General features: G+C 38.8%; 1 protein-coding gene across 2 annotated transcripts in view; it reads left to right on the top strand.

Moving 5' to 3' along the window:
- The window catches only part of LOC307165888 (protocadherin-9-like), a 226,988-nt gene that overhangs the window by 19,638 nt on the left and 182,787 nt on the right, over positions 1–24,563 (top strand). The window contains exon 2 of one of the 2 annotated variants that reach the window (XM_079883950.1): positions 6,072–6,173. The exons of the other annotated variant lie outside the window; for it this stretch is intronic. Within the exon in view, the coding sequence (XP_079740076.1) occupies positions 6,072–6,173 (102 nt within the window). The remainder of the gene's footprint in view (positions 1–6,071; positions 6,174–24,563) is intronic. 2 annotated transcript variants of the gene reach the window in all.

The raw sequence follows: 24,563 nt of genomic DNA, 5'->3' as shown, positions 1-24,563 counted from the left end.
CCAAAAGAGAGTCACTACCTCAACAGCTAGTTGTGCAGTTTGGTTCTGAACACACTATTTGCAGTCGTTAATTTGGTTGGCGTTTTAATTTTTGCGTTAATTTTTGAGCGAGCTTGTTGTAGAATATGGTTGTCAAGCTGGTAATTAACCAAATTAGTTAACACTTTATTTTACAGTGTCCTTGTTACACATCACATGCAGTTACTGTTGTAATAATTATAAATGATGCACAATTACATTCAACTAGCCCTAAACCAAACCCTAATAATCCTAACCCTACAAGTACATTATTATTACTCTGTACTTAAATGTATTACACTGTAACAAGGACACCTCAAAATAAAGTGTAACCTCAGATCATATGTGCACAGAATGACGTCGAGAGCTCAAAAAGAGGAGTGACTACTGTGTGTTACGTACGTTGCCTTTGTCAGTTCACAACAACAGTGCGGATCTGTATTAGAACGGCTGAAGGAGAGAGATAAATACAGGACGATGGAGAAGATGTTCTCTATTGCTTCCTCTCCTTTTTTACGAGCTCATTTGCAGCGCTGGTGCGCCAGTAACTCAACCATAGTGAGGGGACCATAAGGAAAGGAGCCGATTATGAATGCGATATATTAAACACGGTGGCAAATATATTAAACATACTGGGCCCATCTCAGGAGGCAGGCTAGATAATGCACTGATTGATTTTTACTGAGCTGTTAACTATTAATGCAGCTGTAACAGAAGGAGACCTGCGGACATTTATCAGACCTGTAACGCGCGCTCCGTACTCTGTGGCTGGAGTCGGCTATGAAGGATCCATCTAGTAATTATCAAACGGCCCCCCGTGACGCTTCATGGCTCTCGGTGATGATGAGATTTCGCTGAAGGTAATGCGGTTGGTAAATAGTCGGTGTGGCGGACTGCTACGTGTATTTATTTATGTCGTATCCTCCAGGAGCTCTTTGCCCTTAGCTTCAACCTTAATAAAATGTGTTTAGTTATCTCTCGTTTTTTTTTCTTTTCTGCAGGCATCTGCAGTTTCGCTAAAATGACCCGTGGGGCTCGGTAAGAGGAACATGTTGCCACTGTAACTGGAAATTTGTCTGATTATCAATGCAGGGAAACAAACAGAAAGGGCTTATCTGGAGAGAAGTGAAGTGCACTGAAAAGATTAATTAGGCTGAATGGTTTGGATGCTTTAATGAAGAGGCCTTGAGATGATGCGATGTTGTGAACTCGCTCGCGCTCCTTCACACAGGTGCACATCTCAGCTGGGTCACATGCGGAGTGTAAGCACTTTAAAAATGTGCCGCTGTCACCCACGTAACACCTTTTGTGCCGGGACCACCCTCGCTCTTGTGTCGCGCTGTCACAGGGAACACAGACACATCACAGCAGCGGGAAGAAGCCTAATTAGCAAGAATAAAAGGATGCATTTACTTAAAAAAAAATGGCAAGTGATACTTTCACTTAAAAAGCTGCTGTCAGCCCTTGACATTCTCATTATGAGCTATTATTTTTGGTAATCAAGTTTAGCTTTGAAGAAAAATACAGGGGAAATAGAGGATCAATTTGTAATGAAATTACAAGCCTGTCTCTGTTGTAATTTTGAACATGAAAGGCCTGAAGCATCCTAAACAAAGAACAAAGAACATTATCACTGACTTTAGTCGATCAAGAGTTTGAGCACTCTCAAAAAAACTCCCGTTATAATCGACGAAGCTGTCTACACTGGGAAATCTCTTACTTGCATCATAGGTACATGTGGACTGTGTTGTTTATGATGAGAGAATTCGCGAGAGTGCAGAGTTCAGTCAACGAGCTCTGAACAAACCACTGCTGTTTCTGCGATAACTAATCTGAACGCCTCTGATTGGCTGTTGCATTCTTAAGCTCAACATAATTGTGTGTGATTGGTTATAATGCGCAACGCTGTGGAAACACGTCAAAAAAGAAATAAAAATGATGCAACATGAGCAGATCTAAATTTAATGCCATAATCAACACTTTACATCTCATTTTCATTTTCTCTCTATTTGTGACAGCCGTAATAGATTCTATCATTTTCTATCTGATTTGGGGACATGTTTTGGCCCAAGCCCACATGGCCAGGGGAAAGCTAAACCTCGCCCAGCCTTACAGACGCTCTGCCTATGTTTCGGAGCAAATGAGAATGCGAAATTTTTATTTGTTGTAGTTTCCGTCCAGAAACTACAGAGATGTGGTTTATTTTGTGTGAAATTGACGGTCCCCTTTAGAAGATACGTCATAAGATTAATAGATGTGCTGTGGGTGTTATTGTTTGAACCAAAGCTCATGTGATTGACAGAGCTGTCGTACAGTCCCATAGCATTCCTTCAGGCACATTATATTCTTAAAAGCCCTTGATTTATGAAATATCATCTGTCTGGTCGTGGTGTCTTTATGAAGCATTTTGTTTGTGCGTATGTACATATGTATGAGTGTTTGACCTCCTTCCTGTAAACATGGCCCTCTGTGTAAAAGCTCTCTAAATAAATTATGATAGATAATCTTTAGATATATATGAAGTAAATGGAAAAATGGCGTCAGCATCACCTGTCTATCAAACTCACACACTTATTTACCCTCGTGTGCGCCAGGCTACTTAATCCAGAGTAATATTCCCCCCTTAATCACATTCATAAATTGGTAATGATATTCATGCACTTGTGTGATATATGGCAAATTATAATGTCAGCGTGTCTTAGCCGTGCTGCCGTCATTTGAATATGGGCTCTATTGCTTTAATAAATCTTGGTGGGTGGGATATGGCAGTCATTAGGTTGAATGACTGTACAGAGTCGTGTAAAAAAAAAAAAGGGCATTCAGCTTTCATATGCATCACGCTGTTAATCATAATACGACTATTGGGGCCATCATGATTCTCAAGTGTGATAGAGGGAACAACTTGGTTTATGTTTTGCGTTTTAAAAAAAGGCAAAACATAATGAGATTTTACATAATGAGATATGAGATTTTTTATATCATATATAGATAGATAGATAGATAGATATGCTTGCAATGCCATCTAAACAAATTTGGATTCCGCTCATTCACTATCATTTAATTGTTTGGGGTTAGTACAATTTTTTTAGCTAACAAATTAGTACTTTTGTTCTGCAAGGATGCATTGCTAACCCTAACCCAGATTTGCAAATCCTCTTCTTGTCGTTTCAATTCAAATTTCAGTTCAGCTTCCTGTGGGGTGTGTCCAATTCAATTCAAAGTCACACTTATGAGTTGAAAAGGAGCCAATCTTACTGAATACGACAATGTGTGACCCAATCCTGTGGCTATTAGAACCAAAGCAAGTGTGTGACTAGCAGAAACCTTGAGCAGAAACCTTTGTACGCTAGCAGAGTACATTTTTGTGATTTGTTGCAAATTTGTTGCACTAAACAGGAAGTACAGAGGCTCCTTTTTCTACTTTGTTAAAGCTCAGAATATGTTCAGTTCAGCAGAACATGCTTTGTTTGAGGGAATGAAGGACAGATGACAGACAGCTTGTACTTTTACAGAACGGAAGCAGGCTTCCTTCTGGCTTTGATCACACATCTTGCTGCGAGAAAAGCTCTCAAACGCACACAGAAGGCTTGTTCTCAAGACTACACACACCAAACACACTCTGTAAGTGCCAAAGTTAGATTACAGTAAAAATATTAATTAATAATACAATTAAAGAGTAGAAACCATAAGCTAGTGCTCTACAATGGGCTTTCTCGTCTCTTTCTTTGCGCTTTCCTTCCCGCCCGCTCTCTAATGGGTAGAGTAGAGAATCAGGCTGGCATTAAGCGACTTTGCCAACTGCCAAAGCGTGTCGTTCAGGTCAACCTGACATTAATTAAAACACGGAGCGTGGGCGGCACCAAGTTCCAGACAAATAAATAAATAGACACTTTTTTGACGCCTTGGAACTGCAAACGTAACTTCAGATTTCATGAAGCGAAGCGTGCAGAGATGGAGAAGAGATAAATAACGCGTGTAAGAGGGCGAGGTTGGGCTCTCTAAGGCGTTCCTGGGTTAGAGACAGTGATGTATGACCGGGCCTCTCATCGGCCCTGCCTCATTACTGGGCGGCCATTTTGTAAATCAACAAATAATTGCGGTATACATCATACACTGTTCGCATCACCACAATTTACTGGATTTTGTTAGGTCCGACGCTAAGGGACAGAGTGAGATTAAAAATGAAAAACTGCTCTTTGCGAAGCAAATAAACCGTTTCCTTAATATTCATAGGTTCTCCAGTGCATTTGAGAACGAGTAAACTATTTCATGCTTTTTGCTTGACTCTGAAACTCATGAAACTCTTAGCCTTTGCCTTTCGTAATTTTCCATCTTGTCTTGTTTATCATGCAAGTGAATATACGAAAGTCTTTATTTTGTTTGTTTTCTTTCTTTTAGGTCAGCATTTAGGTTTTAATTCATGAATGTACAATAAGCAATATGTTTTAGCTTCTCTCACTTTGCTTGTGAATTTCAGTAATGCTGCCTTGCCTCCACCAAAGCCTTTTTGATTGCTTTCCCTGCTTGAGTATCACTCTAATATCATTTGAAATGTCACCACTCATATGTGTTTGTTTCATATGCGTCCCTCCCGTCTATTGTATGTAAAAAAGCACAGAAGAGAAGAGACGGAGTGTGCTCGCGAGAGAAAAGCAGATTACCTAACAAAGGGCAGACTGATTTGAAAGCAGGATATTTCGCTGAGATTCACGGCGGAGGTTTGTCAAACACAAATGCGGTATGCTTATAAAGGCAATTTCATTTTCAAAGGAGATATAATCAGTCTGTATCATTTTGGACACAAAGCGTGAAGAAGAAAACATCTTCAGTTCCGCCTCAGCCTAAAAGCGCTGTGTAATTCGGAACCTTTTGAGTTGACCGAGTGTTTGGAAACTGAAAGCCCCATAATTTTACGCTTGTTTGTAGAATATTAAGGATGCCGCCGAAGGTCAGAAATTCTCAGAAACTATGTTTTTGTGTTGAGTTTATGAAAAGGGACAGAATGCCATTCATTCCCCTGGTTTGGATCATTAATAGAAGTGTCTTGTTGAGTATATTTAAAGACCTTTAAAGCAAGCACGGCTTTTGTAGTACTTGTTGAAACAGGAAATTGGCGTTGACAGAATTGCAGGGATCATCTGCTTTTTTGAAACAGCCAGTGATGTGTGCTTTCTAGAGGAAAAAGTAGGTTGTGTGACTCGTGTCTCTATCAAAATGGTAGTTGGTTCCTTTAACTGAAATACAAGACTGGAAAGTCCAGCTTAAGCTAGTAGTTGTGTTTTTGAATATGATAGCTTTAGACCAGCTGATGAACAGCTTAGACCAATATTAACATTGTGACAATAATAATTTTTAGTATAATTGATTTATTGGCTGATATCCTATAAATGGCTGATTATTAAAATGCTGTTCTATTTGGTCAAAAATAGAACATTTTATCACATAATCAAACATTGTAATGTACAGTATGCAAAGTGGATATTAATTTTGATATTTGCTAAATGTGACCTTTAACTGAGTTAGTAAGTTATTTGTGGGTTTATTGAGGGTTAAGTGACTGCAAATCTAAATGTCAAAATAGGAGAAATTAACATGTACAATTAAATATCCAGTATCCTCATGGATAACCCATATTGTACTGATTTACGGGCCGTGTCCGTCTGTGTTTGGGTGCGTTCATTTCATGTCATTATTACAACTTGTAAACTGGGAATTTTCTGAGTTACGACTTGTACCACATGAGTGCTGGAGATTCATTTAGGCGTCGACAGTGTTAAAATGCATAATAATGAGTTTGAGGACGTGAACAGCTCCAAGTATAACGTCACCTGTTGTCATCTCGAAATTACGGTAATTACATCATGGTGTGTGAACGCAGCATTTGTCCCATTCATTCTTCTGTGAGGGGTCCATGTCCTCTTCCTCTCCTTTCTCTAGTTCCCATTACTCTCAACATAAGTGCCACTCTAGCCATATCATCACTCATTTTCCATCTTTAAGACTGTTATTTCCATGGGTGGACTTGTAACCCCCCCCTTTTCTTGGCTTTTAAGGGAACGCTTACCCGCGCCCGCACCGAACTGAACCCCGACTATCTGGACCTACGCTCCCGAGCCGAGCTGAACCCAGAGTACTGGACACCCTGCACTCCTCTAGTGAGTAACCTTTGGTCAGATTTTTGAGATATCTGCTGCTGAAGAACCATTAGAGAACTACACAAATACACATTTCACCCGCTTGTTTATATGTCTTCTCTGCTTATCGGTTTCTTTAGTGACCTCTCTAACGATGGTCCCTTCGCTGCTGCATCATTATAACTGAGCTAATTTTACATAAACACACATAACTCCCTCCCATTGCTCTCATTACCTGAGTATGTGCAGGGATTTTTGTCTTCTGGGGGATCGGGACAGTTTACATGAAGCTTTGCTGGCCACCGGACCTAATTATGCCTGTTTTTTGGTTTTCCTTTTTTTAGAGCTGTTATTTATGTGGAAAGAAAGTTCTTAAGTGTCTGTAGTGGCTTTTCAGAAAAGCATATAATGCTCTAAAACTGGAGGCAACGCTCTTGACCAGTTACGTCAGTAGATGTTTTGAAAGGGACATTTTTATCTGGAAATGGAAATGCTAATTATTTGTTGTTTGGTTATGGTCTTAAAATAGGGTTGCTCCCAAGTTTTCTTTCCTGACTTTGGGGACATTCAAATTGCATACGTCCACTCCTCGCCGACTGTTACCTTTTGTCCTGTCGGATTTAATGCTCTCATCTGAAAAGTGTATGCTCAGATATAGTGGGGGATATCAAACACATAAATCACCCACAACACCTTTCTTTTCATTCTACTGAGTGCTAAAGACTTCACTTGTGCTCCGTGTGTGTGTGTGCATTTGTAGGTGCTTGGATGAGTTTACTAGACTCCAAAAGGTCTATGAGGTTGTGACTCAGAATGACAGAAAATAAGAGGGTGGTGAATAGAGAGATAGAATATTTGCAGTGGAGAAGGAAATAGAGGAAGCTCAGAAAAAAAAAAACGACTGTAAGACAATGCTAGAACATTCCTTCCTCGTTTCTACCATAGGGACCTAAAGATTCTCGACATGCCCACTTTATTGCCATCCACACCTCTTCAGCTCCATTCTATAAGCATGAATGGGCTGCATTGTATCCCCAATCAACATTTCACCCTGTCTTTGCTCTGAATCTTCCCTGTCTACTCTCTACTTCCAACAGGACTGCAGGGAATATGGATCCACTCTGCCTGTGGTTGGAATATCCTCCTGGGTTGTCGATAAGATGATAGAAATGACCCGCATGCTTCCAGATGTCACCATGCATATATAGTAGCTTGGTGTGCAGCCAATTACAGTGGATGTCCATTGGGATTTGTCCTCATCATTGGAGTGTGAATGGACACTTTGCCATATCATCTTGGGGTGAACTGTCCAATCACACTCATTACTCTTTCATACAGAAAAAAACAAAAACAGATATCAGTCTTGTGAGTAAAATTAGGGATTAACATTAACCTAATTTATTAAATACCATTATACAATGCTATGAGATATCTTTGCTTAATTTTTTTAATAGTCTTAATAAATGTGAATACATAATTTAATATTTTTACTGATGTAAGTGTTTATAATTGTGTATAATGGTATTTATTAAAAGTATTACATACACATTCGCATATAGATACATCCATCCATCAAAAGGCGGTTGAGTGTGTAAATGTGTACCGATTGGTCTGTGGTGCAGCATATGAAAGTGCTAGATGCCAACAGCTCTGATTTGATGTCTAGAGTGCAGTATTGACCATTTATTAGAGATGTTGTGGATCTGATAATGAGGACCACTGCTTGAGGGAAGAGGCTGTTCCTGTGCCTGGTTGATTTTGTTCTAGTTGAATCTCTTCTCTGAGTGCAGTGTTTCAAACAGGTGATGGCTATCATTTCTGATGGCTTTCTGGACCTCAATTCAAAGAAGTTAAGGAGAGAGAACTGCCTACTGAATGGATGGTGTGCTGAAGTTGGCATTTTTTCTGTGCGGTGATCGACCTGTACCAGATTGTTATGGATGAAGTGAGGGTGGACTAATTGTAGTGTAGAACTACTACATTGAGGCTAGTTCGGTTTACCTCCCATTCAAGGTAGTCTTTTGGTTATATAAATCTTTTTTGTCGGATTCCAGATTGATTGTGACCAGAAATAAAGCTCCATTTGCCCCCTGATATTAATGGTCCTATCCAAGTTGAAGAACCTAATGGGGGTCAAGTGTTTCCCATGTGATTTTGTGGAACTGTGGTGGGAGGACATTGGTCCCTCTAAGGGGGTCTGGGGGAAGATTTATACATTTTAAAGTTAAATTCATCAATCTGGTGCATTTTGAGAGATCAAAAATAAGAGCTCCAACCATTCAGTGTGCAAATTGAACAGTCTGTGAATTGACTTGTACCTGAACTCTAAAGGGGACTCAAACCTCTTTTTAGTTGTGATATAGTGTCTCAGTCTACATTACACTACATACTACTACTAATAATGTTATAATATTATTCCTATGTAATAGCCATATATTGTAAAAAAAAAAAAAAAAAAAAAAAAAAAAACCTTTCATCATTAGTTTTGTCCTAATTTCTATACATGCTAGAGATAAACCTGTGAGCTTTTATTTTGACAGAAACTGCAGTCAAGATTTTATTTTAGCGGAAAACAAGTTCTCATTACAAATCTAGTGAAATGCCGTAATCGTCAACTATGCAAATGTAAATATAATGTGTTACTGGTGCCCGCTACGTTCCCAAATGCATGCTAAACTCAGCACATGCACAGATGGAGTTCACTGCATTCATTCACTTTGCACTGGTATTGAAAATCAAACCTGCGGAGCTGATCACGTGCTTATCACGTTAGCAAAGTGCTCACTTCTCTCTGCGCAGCGCATACAGACAGTCTTTTGATAAGGACACAAAGCCTTTTTGCACTTTCGGCTTTATTGTGTTTGACAGCAAAAGCTCAAAACATGACATTAAAGAACCTGTTATGTTATTATGAGAAGTTTAAACAATTTTCGGGTTGCCACAGTGTAGTTAATGAATGGAAAGCACTTAAATCTATCTGTGGCAGTCAATGCTGATATTGGTGCGGTCCGCCACAAATAAATCAATGTATGGGAAACACTGAGGGTATAGCAGGGACTCTTGAATTGTTGCAAAGTAGGTCAGAACAAGTTGCTCAATTGTCGATAGGACCACCAAATGGCCATGAGTTTGTAGTCATTAAAGTTTCTTACTGCTCCTTGGGATTAAAACAATATCTTTTGCTGATCTTTTAAAGCAGGTTAAAGCAGGTACAGCAGGTGGCAAAGAAAGTCAGGAAAACCTGTTGGTCAGCGTTGTGCTTCAACGACTGTCATCATTTTTCCTCTGGAGAATTGAGGTCTGGTGGCCTCCCTTTTGTTCTTGAAGCTCCCTTGGTTATATGCACAGATGCACAGACACAGTTTGTTAATTTTCTTCATGCACCAAATGTATTATGTCCTTTACCAGCCAGTTTGATAAATGGCTTTGTAAACTAGCCTGAATCTTATTCTGTTGAATTGCAAATGGAATTAGAGCTGTATTATGAAAAAGGTTGTTTTTGGAGAACATATTGCTTGTTGTCTGGAGGTCAGAGCGAATGTGCAGTATATCTTGTTCCTTTCTCTGTCGTCTCTCAAAGGTCAGCACTGTGATTAACCTTAGGTCAATTACACCCAAGATGCTGCACACAATCCGTTAGAATGCATTAGTTTGGGGATAAGTGCAAAAGGCAAGCAGTCTTACTGATCGCAGGTGATCCTTCAGTTCCAACTGCAACTCTGCTAATATGTTGTGTATCTCGCCAACTGCCAATTATTGCTCCCCTGAGCCTTAGAACAATATTACGACTGATATTAGTTATTGAAATGAGCCGTAATTAACACAAAAACCAATTGAGTTCATTATGGAGTTCATCCCTCTATATTGCTCTGCAAACAATTGTTGTCTTCTCATCTCATGACCATGGAAAGAGGGGAGGAAGTCAATCGCACCCTTCAGAGCGTGTCAGTAAATGCCTTACACAGTCTTCGAAAAAAAGTCGACCTCTCATTACAGAAAACAGGGCTAGTGCATGTAAATCTACGCTAGCGATGGACAGATCGGATAGGTTCATTGCGTTCAAGCTGCTGTCACGTAGGCTTGGCATTGGGTATCTGCTGTGAAGAGTCCCAGGTGCATGTACTCATGGTCCATGGGCAGAGAGGAATCATGGGATTGATTATGAAGTCATTCCAGGGTTGTACGGCCGCCATAGCTGCTGTTTTCCTCTAACATGTCCTGGAATATTCATGAAGTGGCACTAGAGTATGTCTAAAGAGACCTGTCAGCAGGGAAGAGAAACATTTCTGAGCTTGTAAGAACATGCTTGAGAAGGAAAAATGGTGACTTTGAATTGCTTTTTCATGTATTTGCACGCATTATTGATTTATTGACCTTCTGTCAGGACAAGGTGGTTTGAAGACAGACTAGGGCCAATTTATTCATTCCGGTGAGAGGGAAATGAGCTTAGCTCTGCCGCACTGACTGAACTGAGCAATGACTGGGCTTTACGGTTGGCGCTGATTAGCAGGAATGAGCTCTCTCGATGCTGTGAGAGTCTTGTTCATTAAATGATGTGTGGCACGTTGACTCCTATCCTGCTATGTAGTTTAGTATTGAGAAACTGAAAAAATCGTAAAAGTTACAGACATCATTTTATTCCTTGCGAATTGAGGATGTAACCGGGACTGAGGGGAGCAAATGTAAACCTTTAAGAATTGGTCATTGATTAAACTTCATATCTCTCCTTCAATGTCCATAACGGTGTTGTTATGGCCCTGCTTCAAATGTGTTTCTCTCTAAAGTGCCTCTTAGAAGCTGAATGTGCTCCGAAGCCTCATGCCGTACTTGGTGTAGAAGAAAGATTAGGTCTAAGCGTTTTGGAAAAGTGGTCAATACTCTCTTCATAGTGAAGGTGTATTTACTGTAAGACCTTTGTAAGGAAAGAGAGGCCACATGAATTATGCATATGTATAGAGCTCTCATTCTGTTCTGAGATATGGGATAGGAAATGGATCTCTTTCTTAAGTAAAGAGTAGGGATACTCCTGGGGCGAGGAACTCTACCTTCACATTTAATAGCGGGCCTGTCTGCACTGACTCGGATTGAGTGTTGGAAGCTCCATACATCTCCTTATCCATAGTTCACCCAAATGTTTCCCTTTTTAAAATGACAAATACAGACTATTGACACCAGCTAATATGGAGAGTCGTTTCCTCTCACACTGATGCAGAACATACATGCTAGTGAGCTGTTGCTGTATATTAAAAGGATGAATGTCACCAACAGACTTTTGATGCCACTAGTCCCTTTTATATTCTGAAAACTACAGTATTCGTGCAAAAATAACTATCTATTTGAACACATTTCACATTGCTTTCAGTGGCATGTTTTAAGTCACAGATCATCTTGTTGAAACTAACCTTTTTTTGTGATGTGGTGGACTCTTGTTTGAAATCTGGTTTGTCTGGTTTACTAAGTTGTTGAAGCTGTTTGTACAGCCTCCAACCTTGTTTGAGGTTGTTTTCTTATTGTCTTCATCTCTCGCTTGTGGTTCCATTTCTGTTTCTCTCTCTCTCTCTCTCTCTCTCTCTCTCTCTCTCTCTCTGTATTATTAAGAGCAGAGCTGGTGACTTGAGATAAGTGGTCACTCCTGGAGGCGTCTACAGGTGAGGGCGCTCTTTTATTTGGTCAAGATGGATGGTTTGAAACATTTCCCTGAAAGTAACAGTCAGCATTGCAGTGTTGCCAATCTTTAAAATGCTTTTGTCTGATAAGAGCTCCTGCATTAGGGTAGAAGGTCGGGTCCAGTCTTGGTGTCCTTGCTGTGCTTCAAAATATCTCAGTCACTTCATTCATCACAGTCCTTATAGTTCAGCAACATAAAAAACACTGAAAAACACTGACTTTTACCTCTCCAGTCCAATGGTGACCTATTTTTTGTGCTTCTATTTTATTTTCAGATAATAAAACTTGCATTATAGAATCTCCCTGACTGTGAGAGGGCCATATACTTTAAGAATCAATGTCAAGTCGATACGAGCATGTAGATTAAATGTCATATTCTGCTCCAGTTTGGTGGTTGTGAAGGACGAAATTTGCCATATCGTGACAGTCTCAGTTGCTCAGTTGTTCCAGCAGAAGATGCTTCTCCTGTTTTGTAAGTTCAGTTGTCATGTGTTGCATGTTTCCTGGTCTTTGATGATGTCATAATGCGGCATTTACACACACCTGTCAGCTCTTCGCGTTTGTTGCACCTTAGTCTTTCAATCAATGTCACGTCACGCCTATACACATCACCCGAAGTCTATTTTTACAGAGATGAGAAGACATATGCGGGTAGAATGAGTTGTACGAGCAGCATTTTGTATGGAGTCTCCCTGAATGGATGTTGGCAGAACCACAGGCGCTACACAGAAGCTAATAAAAGACAGACTCCTGGATACTTTGACACTCTTGAAGTTTTTGCTGTCACTCCATGCATAGCACTTCCAGTTTCACACTGCCATTTACAAGTAAATTTATCCAGGCTATTGCTTCAGTGCAATTTTCAGTAGATTTAGCGTTGGCTGGCGAGCTACACAATCTCAATCGCATGCGTCATTGTGTTCTGAAATGTGCCTGAGCACTTGCAATGCATTTGCCAAGCATTTGTGTACAATGTTTCTAACATAACATAAAGCCCTATTTCCGATATGCCTTTCACTGTTCGCCGCCTAGTCGCAGTCAATTTGTCAGTTTATTTACAAAAGTTGATCAAGGGTTTAACCCTTTGTGAGTAGTAGGGGTGTGTATTCATTTGTGATTTAGATGAGTGTCTGTTTAAGGCCTGATGGACCAGCTGTGGTGTCTGGCTGTCAGTTTTATGCAGATGAAGAGTTCAGATAGTAATTATCTAAATAATTAGCTTGTCTCATAGGAAAGTAAGTTTGTTCTACTTCAGGCAATCCTGTCTCTTTGGTCTCTGCTGTCTACAAGGCATCTGTCCTAATGGCACAGTTCCATATAACTAAAAAAAAGAGAGACACCATTTGTTGTCTTGCTTGATTATTAATCTAATAAATAGGCGATAGACACCGAAACACATATCCTGGCAAAAATTCTTCAGATGTGTTTTTTAAAGGTGAAGTAAGTTCTCTGCCATAGTGACACCAAACAGAATTGCAAAACAATGTTTTCATGCAGGATTCCCAAACAATTGTTTGCGATCGGCCAGACAAAAAAAAAAAAAATTACAGCACAAGAAAGAAATGTAGGATGGGATTTGATTTTATAAATCAGGAATTGATTGCATTGTGAAAAGTGGTCTCTATATGCCAAAACGATAAAGGTGCTCGACATCAATCAAAAAGGAAAAAGAGAAAAACAGGCGATTTTGATGAAGGATTATGAAGACATTTTTTTTACTTTAGAATAATGTGCACCAGTAAATCATTCACAGTATCATCATTGACATGTCTTCAGAAAGTAAAAAGGATCAATTTCTGAAGTGTCTGAAATCAAAAAGTTCTTTATAGGGAAAAATTATGCAAAAAGAAGTAAACCGAACAGATACAGGGCACTTATCTCTGCCTGTGACGGATGACTATCTAGCAACAGTCAGCCTTAATGCTTCAACGAATCCAATCGATCAGAGATGGTTGGCTGTGGTGCTGCTCTTCGGCAGACCCCCATATCGCCCAGTTGATGCTGATGATCTCTCATCAATAAGAGAGCTAACTGTGACTTCTCACTTTGTGGTTTTCACCATTATTTTCTGACACATTGCCAGTGTTTTAAATAAAGATAACACTGCTGAAGCTGATGGAGGATTACAGAGCTTAAAATAGGCCACAGATGTAAAGGATCCACATTTGGCCTTTACACAGACCGGCCTGTCAATACCCCTTAACCTCAGGGATCTGCTGCTTTCATGCCAGGGTGGCCCATATATGAAGTGGTTTAGGCAGATAGTCCTTCAAAATGCCCCATTTTTCACTCTCTTGCTCTGTCTTTCCTTTGCACACATACACAGTTTTGGCCTTTTGAGATTTGGGGCACTGCTTTCCAAATTGACTTTTATCAAACTGTCTCAGGGAAGTAGGCTTTGTGGGTGGGCGGCACTCTATTGTTCTCCTTCATGTTGTAAAGAACGAAAGAGGAGCTGTTCAATACATTTTCTGCTATCGTCAAAACCCCTGCCAAGTTAAGGGCAAGTCTATTTCTTTCACCCCAACACAATCACATGTACACAAAGAAGTGAACCAAAAGTGAGTCAAATAAAAAACAAATTTTCATAAAGAAAGGGCACTTGTTTTTTAGGATCTATTTATTTGTTTGTTTATTTTTCAACATTATTAACCCCAATAATTATCCAAAATTCTCTTCACAGTAATACAAAATATCTATTTTTATGTATAAAGTATATACTGTACTTTATTTGTTGTACAGTCTTTTTCTTAAACAAATATTACAGTAATGCATTTTATAATATTGCATGTATTTACATACAAACTCAAATATTTGCATTGGTAATGAGACTTCAAAAGGAAAGTATACTTTATGAAAATAATGTCACTTCACAAAAGCTATAATATTATTATTATTATACTTGTTTTTGTGATTTTGAGTTGTGACCTGGACATTATTTGTCTCACACACACACACACACACACACACACACACACACACACACACACACACACACACACACACACACAGAGATAAACATATGATATTGTTTTAAATCTGATTGTTTTGTGCAGATTTAGATAGTGTGGATTAGAGGTCCTGACCCTTTCATTATACTAAGAGGGCCTTAAGATGAGATGGATCTATGAAAAACATACTGTGCTACTTTAAACCTCTTGCATGTCTGTCTCAGTATTATAAACCTGGAGTGTTTAATCGCTTGTCTCATGTAAAATCATCTTTACTAATATCATCATAAGCTGCGTGGTGGCCTCATAGTAAACAGCTGTGAGAAATATTACAGAAGCGGTTGGCTGAAACTATGCCGAACATCTGAAGATTTCAACTATATTATTGTTCCTGAGGAAATCTGATGAAATGTGGAAAAATGTAATGTGCATAGCATGTTGCAGTGCATTCTGGGATTGGCTCATCTGTAGAGAATGCATGTGATTTTGTCCAAAACGCTGCCTACTGTTTGCAACAGCCTTTGTGTTGAGAATGTGCTTATGAATGCCTAAAAAGTAACTTAGGTTGGCAACTAACTTGGATTTGGAACAGATCGTCCTCCTGCCAGGGAAACATTGTTGTCTAGGATTATTATCTCCTACGAGCTTCTTTTGGTTTACTGTAAAAGAAACCTCCTGTCATGAAATCAACCTCGCCTGTCATCCAGAAACACAGGTAGAGCTTCTGCTCTCTGACGTGTTCATTTTTGCAGGGACAGCGTGATCACCCCTCCCTAATATGCGTCCGCAGGGATGAAATCTGGAAGTTCCAGACTGGACTAATTGGCTTGGAGACAGATATGCAGGGTTGCGCTGACAGCAGAGGTTTCTCAGGCTCCTTTCATATTGAAGGGACTGGACCCCAGCAGCAAAGTTCCAGGGCTGTTGTAGGCTATGGTCTACCTACTGAGTCAACTTAGCAATTAGTCTATGAAGGTTATATATATTCTACAACAGGGTAGCATCAGTGCTCAAAGTCCCCTAATGGACTTCCATCATTAAATCAGCTTCTTTTACAATTAAAATCTCTGTTTCTGTCTTCTTGCTGTTCTCTAATGAATGTTTTCTATATTGTGATTAGGGCTGGGTATTGACACAAATTTCACAATTCGATTCGATTTCGATTCACAAGCTTGCAATTCGATTCGATTTCGATTACGTTTCGAATCGATTATTTTGGATATCAGGTACAATACATTGCAAATTTTCTCAAGGAAAACAAATCTCTTAACTATTATTGTAACTGGGAGTTAGTTGTAGCCTATAGGCTTCATTAGCCTACTATAATATTGAAGGTAAAAATTAACTGATTTGGATACAAACACTTAAAATACACTTTTATTTATTTTTATAATAATAAAGTTATATGAAATTATATACAAATTTAAATGGTGGCTGTCATAAAAAACTTTCCAGATTTATTCAAACATGCATTAAATATTGAAGAACATTAAACATTATAATGAATATGTAATATGGTGCATATATTTAACAAAATGCTCCTCTCTAGAGTAATTTTTTCTAGCTGACCAACGAGTTTATGGTCACTGGATATATGGTTTTTCTGAGGTAAATGTGACGTTACATGACATTGTTTACTAACGTCTTGCCACGGTTGAAACAGTGATTGAGCGATTCCATGTGACATGATACGGACTTCGATAAGTTGTACTCTATCTTTTAACACACTTTCAGATGCTCATTCATGTTTATTTCGCGCTGTAACTGGTATTATTAAGGCGGAAGAGAAGGTCGTGTCCGCTCCGCGCTGCTGCTTCTCTTGAGCTGAGCTGCGCCAGAGCGATCTCACGCCACAGCGCCAAAACGTTAATTATGTTTTTGAATTTCGTAAGAAAATGGACGTAATTTGAAATCTGAGACTTTGTTTCATATCAATAATAACAAAGCACAACGATGATTGCGATTTATTGGATTGGATGCGCGCAACAATGATCCATTCATTCATCAACTGAAGACAGGATGACTAATCGATTCTTGGGATTTAAGAATCGATATCGTTTCGTAAAAATGGATTAAAAAATAGATTAAAATCGAGAAATCGATATTTTTTGCCCAGCCCTAATTGTGATGGGGGTTTAAGCTACTCTTTCTACACAATGGTTACTTACACAACATGTTAGCTTCAATATAGCTATGATCTTCATTATATAATAAGTTATGATTTGTAGGGGCTGCTACTGACTTATGATTTTCCTAGTCGACTGTTAGTCATTAATTTAAGCTATTAGTCAGTTAGTCGGGTGAGAATTATAAAACCATAGAACTAGTATCCAAATAACTAATAATAATTTGGTAATGCTTTAGTCATGACTAGTGGGTTACCATTACCTTCACTTTAGAATGAATTATTCATTATGCATTATTCACATTAATTATGAACCTGTATATAGTATTTATTAGTCCTCTGGGAGGAATGAAACAAAATAGTAGTTATTGATTAGCTTGTCTATCACACTCCACTAAGCACTATTACTTACTTATTTGTTAATCAGAGTTTCTTGTTAGTTAACAGTAGTTACTAGAGTGTTAATAATGCATTACTCATTTGTTCATGTGTAGTTATTCATTAATGACCGGACATTATTCTTAAGAGTTACCAAGATTTCTATTTTAAATAAATGCTGTTCTTTTGAACTTTCTCTTCATCAAAGAATCCTAAAAAATGTATCACGGTTTGCACAAAAATATGAAGCAGCACAACTGTTTTCAACCTTGATATAATAATAATAATAATAATAAATGTTTCTTGAGCAGCAAATCAGCATCATGTGACATAAAATAAATTCAGCTTTACCAGAGCTGGAATAAATTACATTTAAAAATGTATTAAAGGGATAGTTCAGGATTTTAGACATGAATCTCTATAGCTTCCCCATAAGCAGTGTGGTGCATTGACCATGACTTACCCCCGACAGCGTCCTGTGAGCCGAGCTCCGGTCCAGTTTTGGTCAAGATGAAATTAGTCCGGCAAGTTTGCTGGGGTCACGGCAATAAAGCTTTTTTCTTCTCAAATCAATATGTGTTCAAAAGAGTGATATATTTGCAGCACAAACCCGCTGTCTATGGAGAGGTCAGACCTCGTAATGGCTTGGCACTATTTTCTTCCCCGTCATATCACTGCGCGCTGCCGCTACCTACAGCCAGCTGGGAGCTGCGCAGGCGCACACCACTTTTTCAGTTGTTCGGCAGTGTTTACAGCAGTGTTTACGTGCTCAGAACAGCTACACGAACGAGCTAACATAGCTACTCACCAAGAGCGATCAGTTTGTAATCCTTTTGGCTGTGTGTCGAAGTCAATGTTGTCATCGTCGCTGCTGTAGTCAGACATGTTATCGTTCTCTTTACGAGCTGTAAACAAAGTGACACGTGCGCGGCTCCCAGCTGGCTGTAGGTAGCGGCAGCGCGCAGTGATATGACGGGGAAGAAAATAGTGCCAAGCCATTACGAGGTCTGACCTCTCCATAGACAGCGGTTTTGTGCTGCAAATATATCACTCTTTTGAACACATATTGATTTGAGAAGAAAAAAGCTTTATTGCCGTGACCCCAGCAAACTTGCCGGACTAATTTCATCTTGACCAAAACTGGACCGGAGCTCGGCTCACAGGACGCTGTCGGGGGTAAGTCATGGTCAATGCACCACACTGCTTATGGGGAAGCTATAGAGATTCATGTCTAAAATCCTGAACTATCCCTTTAACATTGAAAAGTTATTTTAAATTGTAATAATAATATTTCACAATATTACTGTTTTTGATCAAATAACAACAGCAATAAGAGACTTTCAAAATCCTAATAAAAAACAAAAAAAACAACAACCCCAAACTGTTGTACGGTATGTACACATTCCAGATGGATATAGTTGGCAATTGCATCACATCCTGCTGATTTTCAGTATCACGTTGAGAACAAGGTAAAAAAAAAAAACATTTCTCATGTACCATACATCCTATGCCGTTACATTTTGTTAAGCTGTTTTTGAGCGTGTCCTGTGTGAACACCCACTACGGCTGAATGTAACTAAATTAATAAGTGTAACTTGTTAATAAAAATAAACAACAATGTAGTGTTTTCTCATGCTTGTTTGTTGGGAAAAAAATGGCTCGGTGAAAAATTGACGCTGTTTTGAAAACAGCTGTGCTGTAGTTAGTAGCTTCATTACATTTAGTTGAATACTCATAAAGAACAGAGGCAGATGAAAGATGGGCTCATTCATGAATTTCAGATATACACCATATTGGAATGAATCTGACAGCAATTGCCATCTCATTGAACTTCATTGTCTCATGAAGATCCTTAGAGAAAGACATGGGAGAATTGGCTTCCATTCTGAATTCAGCACAGCTGTCTCTACGTTCGCTCCCATTGGCTTATGCTGTTTGCGTTTCTGTCTATTTCATCTACATGTAATGGCATCAGAAAACAGTTCACACAAACCGTTCCATCTGTGTCAAATTAGCATAGCAAAGTGTGACCATACAAAGCTATCCAAACAGTGTGTGACAGTTCTAAGTATGTGCACACAGCATGACATCAAGAGGTTACACACTGTCTTTACTCTCGCTTTCACACACGCTCTCTCTTTTTCTTTCATTTCTCAGTCTATAAAGTCCACAGCACGCTTGACTACACTTTGCATATGCATATCCTCACTGGGTTTGTCAGAACATTTAACAGGGCCATATTGTGTGTGTGTGTGTATATACATTTTTTTTTTTTTTTTTTTTTCAGCAAATGATGCTGTTCTTTTAAGCTTTTTATTCATCAAACAATCCAGAAAAAAATGATCACTAATGATAATTGTGATTATGGTTATTAATAATACATTTAAAATAAGAAATATCTCTACTGCTATAACACTATTTCACTTTGAAATACATGAGAGTATTTAACAATAAATATAATATAGTAATAATCATTATTATGATTATCATTATCACCGGAAAACTGCACGGTGGCCTGTTAACATGCTGGTGGCTATAACTATAAATCATTTGAAAGGTCTAAGGTTTTATTATAAAATATTAAATTATTATGATAAAAATCTTCAGGAAATCGCATTCATCCGTTGAGAAAAAAACAAACACATTCCTGTGCACTTCTCTAAGTATAAATATTTTTTATCCTGTTTTTACCCAAAATAGGGTGTTGTGAGCATTAGTGAGTACACACATTACATTATACAGTCCACAAGTGATACTTATAGAATTCATAAAACTTATGACATTCCAGGAAATCCCTTATATGCATAAAGGCATCTAGAGCTGAATAACATGCAGATAGAGACGTTTTGACTGATGGAACAGATGAGTGCGACAATATATGGTTTATCTGTGTCCTTCTAGACATCTCAGGTATATTCATAAGAGTAAAGGATATTTATAATGCAGCACTAATCGACATAGTTGTATAGAATGCTTTAAAATTATATAATGTCTGCCTGCAAAACTGTATCGTACATGTGCTACAAATTTATTCTGGCTTACTTTTCCTGCGCATTTTCTATAAATACGGGAACTGAGGCAGAAGCTTTGAGTTTTGAAGGCTACAGTATGTTTCCTTAGTAAAATCGGGGAGAACGTATTTCCTGTGACATGTCCCCTTTAACAGGCTCGGCAGAACGCCGACTGATGTCCTCATTAGCAAGTCTAACAAGGTCACAACTAGCCCTTTATTTGTTTCTCTTTCTGACATAATGCACCAGTGTCCAAGTAGAGCTGAGAAAATAAGATGCTGTTTACAATCTGTGGCATCATGGGATCTGTTCGCTCCTAATAAGGGAGTCAAAAAGAATAATTGCTAGCCAGCTAGCTGCCATTATTGTCTATTAAGTTTATTGTGGTCGGCGGTGTGGCGCGTCTGAATGCTCCGCCGTATGTAATGAGCTGTAATCCTGCCTGGCGTGACTGAAAACGTCCACAGCTGGGCCTGCTCTATTGCAGAAGTTCTTGTGCTAATCAGAGCCAAAAATGAAGGGCGGGGAGATTAGTCAAGGTGCATGGTGCTTTTGAAATAAATAAATAGTGGCAAGAGAACATACGAAGGAGAACGTCTGTCTTAGACCGCAAGAAAGCGTACGAGAGAGAGGGTCTCGGGTGGTCAACCTCTGAAGACCCTGCGCTCTTTGAAGGCCTCATTAGCTGGTGTTATCTGTGCATTGACACTACCGCGTGTACCTGAGGGGCTACTGTGTGCAGCTCGCGTCTTGGCCCAGGCATACAAGGCTGTTCCGATGAAATAAGACTTTGAAGTTGATTTTCCATTTGAAGAACCATCCATCAGGGATTTTATTTATTTCCAATTTTTCTTTTTTTTTTTTCCTTTTCTTTCCTTTTTGCTCATCAAGGCTGCGGGCTTCTATGTAGGTGGTGAAGAAGAAGATCGCTCTTTGTTTTCTATTTATTTGGATAGGATCTCCAGCTGAAACAATCAGAACCTCTGTGTGTTTTGTTAATAATTAAAGCGGGCAAATCAATCTCGAAAACCCCGAGCTACATGTGGCTCTCGGAGGAAAGCAGATGAGAAAAGATGGAGCCGTAGTGGCGATGTGTCTTGGCAGCCGCAGTGGTTTTGAGTGGTTCAGACTTGCGGTTGAGCCAGTCCTCCAGTTAAACAGCAGCTTGCCCTGCTCTTCTGCAATGTTGCAGGCCGGAAGTCTTTTGCAGTAAACAGTATTGATCCATAAGAACAAAAATCTAGCACTTCTAGCATGACATTGATGAATCAGACACTTTATTTATGTAAAAGCAGCACAGAAAGCTCATGGTACATGCGTGTTTTATTAGTGCTTGGAAACGTTGCCATTTCAAGCTCGGTAAACACCAACTTACGTGTTATTTTAACTTTTTTAAATGGCTTCAAGTTTTTTTGGCTGCTGTCTTTTTTCAATTATAGCATTTCTCACAACATCTGACTCTACATGAGGCGGAATTAATGAGAAGCGCATAAGTGTGTGTGTGTGCAAGAAGAACGAACTAACACGAGAGCGGCGGAGATGCAATCACATCATCGTGTCTCTATAATCTCCAAACAGTAGGACTGGAATTTATACTTCTATTTTCTTCCCTGCGTCCTCCATCCATTGTATTCTGACAAACAGTTGGCGCAAATGAAAGTTGAGTGTTTCGGTTTTTGAATAGATTTGCATATATGCATTTGGCAGATGCGGTTATTCAAAGTGACTTAAAGTGCATTCAAGCTACAGATTTTATCAGGACATGTGTTTACTGGGATTCAAACCCATGACTGGCATTGCTAGCGCCATGCTACAAGAGTAACTTGTTTGAATGACTAGAACACAAATCATCTCAAATAATGTTAAATGACTCTCGAACTTAAACATCCAGTGAGATGCTTGGACAAGCGGTTTTCTTTTGTTGATGATATTTCCTGTTGAAACAGAATCAGCTCACAATTTTTTTTTCTTCCCATAGATGAATGCTTTAAATACAGTTTACATTTTAGCAACCATTAAATGGTTGGCAAATGAAATACACGTATGTACATTAGAGGGTGACACGGGAGTGGATTTTCAAACCTATCCCGTCCTACTCCCACAAAAAACAAAAAATCCTGTCCCGTCCCAATCCCACGAAAAAACATCCAATCCCGTCCTAATCCCAGAAGAATGACTCCTATTCCCTCCCACTCCCGTGTTGTGTTATTTTGACCGGAATCTGTCAGTTACAGTAAAAAAAATACAGTACAGATAGTGGTCTTCACTATTTTTTTCATGAGAGCCGCACTGATAGTACAAAGTCAGTAGGAGAGCCATTTTACCGCAAAGCATAAAAAGTTACATCCAGTCATAAATACCATGTCTGCTTATCAATCTGTCACAGTCAATATGTAATAAATACAAAAGGGTGAGGAAAAAACAGTCTTCATGATTTACCAGTCAAATTTGTAACTGAGACAAGATGATTTCCCTTAATGAAAAAAAAAAAAAAGAGGATTTCCAGAATACATTCATCCCAGAATGACCTTAAGCAATTTTTTTCTACATTAGCCTATCATGCATCCAACCATCCAAGAAAGACCACCATAACTGGCATCTCCACAGAGACTAGATATGTTTACATGCACAACTTTTCATTCGGACTGAACTCATTCCGATTGATGAATCTGAATGTACTGTAGTTTACATGAACGCTAAACATCGTGATGTGATACATGATCGGGTTGATGTGCGCGTAAGTCAAAAGATTAAAATCGGAATCGATTTTTTGACATGCGCACACTGCACAAATATACAAAGTTTCCCACTGTTGTTGCTTAATTCTCATACATTGGTTCGTGATTTGTTTTAAACAGCAGACTTAATATTTATCCAATTCTGGTCATAATTTGGAGACTATGAACATATGAACCGTTGTGCCGTGCTGTTTGAATTTATCACGCAGTAAAAATGCCCAAAACCAGTCGTCAGTGGATGAGAATCTGAAACAAGGACTGGTGAGCCGTTGTCTTGCTCTACTTCACAGATGCTGACTGAAAGGAGAATTATAGAATGACAGGACACTCATTTATATGACACTTTATTCATCAGGAGAACAGCTCGTTCAGCGCGTCATACGTCGTCTTTTCAGTTTCGGTTTTCAATCGATCAAGTGTTTACATGTTCTCTCGATAAACCACCCCTTTCAATCCGATCGAAATAATTTGTAATAGAGCTGACACTTTGAGTTTGCAATGGGTTATGTTATTGCCCTACTTGTTTTTATGAAATATCTGTAGTGACTGCATGATCATATCACCATATTTTTTACCGCCATGCGAGCCACAAATTAAAGCTTGGCGAGCCACGATGCTCGCGAGCCGCGTAATGAGTAACACTCAGCATAGCACAGTTTATGTTACATTATTGAACTGAAAGCCAGTTTAAACAATGCACATTAAACACATTAAATTTCCTGTAAATCATCCATGCAAACACACACACAGGCACGCATATTACAGCCACCAACTGGTACGGGTGTGTGGAGCACGTAATTCACTTTACCAGCCTCACCAAAGCAAACAGGAGAGCATAAAGAGACAGGGCAAATAGAATTTAGTTCAAAATTTAAATAGTTTATTTATATAAACTGTATATTTGTGTATAAAGTTGGGTATCATTACGATTCCCGGTCCCGCCCACTCCCGCTGACATTTTTTCCTCTCCCGTCCCAATCCCGTGATTAATAGTGATTTTGTTTCCCATCCCGCGGGATTCCCGAAAAAATGCCAGCCTCTAATGTACATGTATGTGTTAGCGCAACCGAGTGCACAGACGAATCAGTGATTTTTACTTGCTATTATTTTAAAAATGATGTACTATTCTAGTGTTGATTATTTTTTGTTTTGTTTTAGTAATTCTGTTGTGCTTTTGTCATTTTTATTAGTTTTAGTTTTTTCCAATAGCTTTAATTTATTTTTATTTAGCTTAATTTGTGTAATTTTAGTATTTCAACTTCAGACTTTCAGTTAGTTGCCAATGTATCATTTCTGATTTTCATTTAAATTAAGTTTTTCATCGATTATGTGTTGTATTTTATTCCACTTTGGTACAATTAACAAAAAAAAAAAGATCAAAAACAAAGAACTAAAATGGGAGGTACCATATTTATAACTTAGTGGACAATTTTAGTCTATAAAGGATTTTGTTGGCAGAAAATACACCATATTTTGATTAGTTTTGCCATTAGAGAAAGAGTGTTTGTTTTTAATTTGGTCTTCAGCCCCAAAGCTAACAG

The sequence above is a fragment of the Squalius cephalus genome (assembly GCF_949319135.1).
Source record: "Squalius cephalus genome assembly, chromosome: 10".
Lineage (NCBI taxonomy): Eukaryota > Metazoa > Chordata > Actinopteri > Cypriniformes > Leuciscidae > Squalius > Squalius cephalus.
This window is presented reverse-complemented; position numbering and strand designations above follow the sequence as displayed.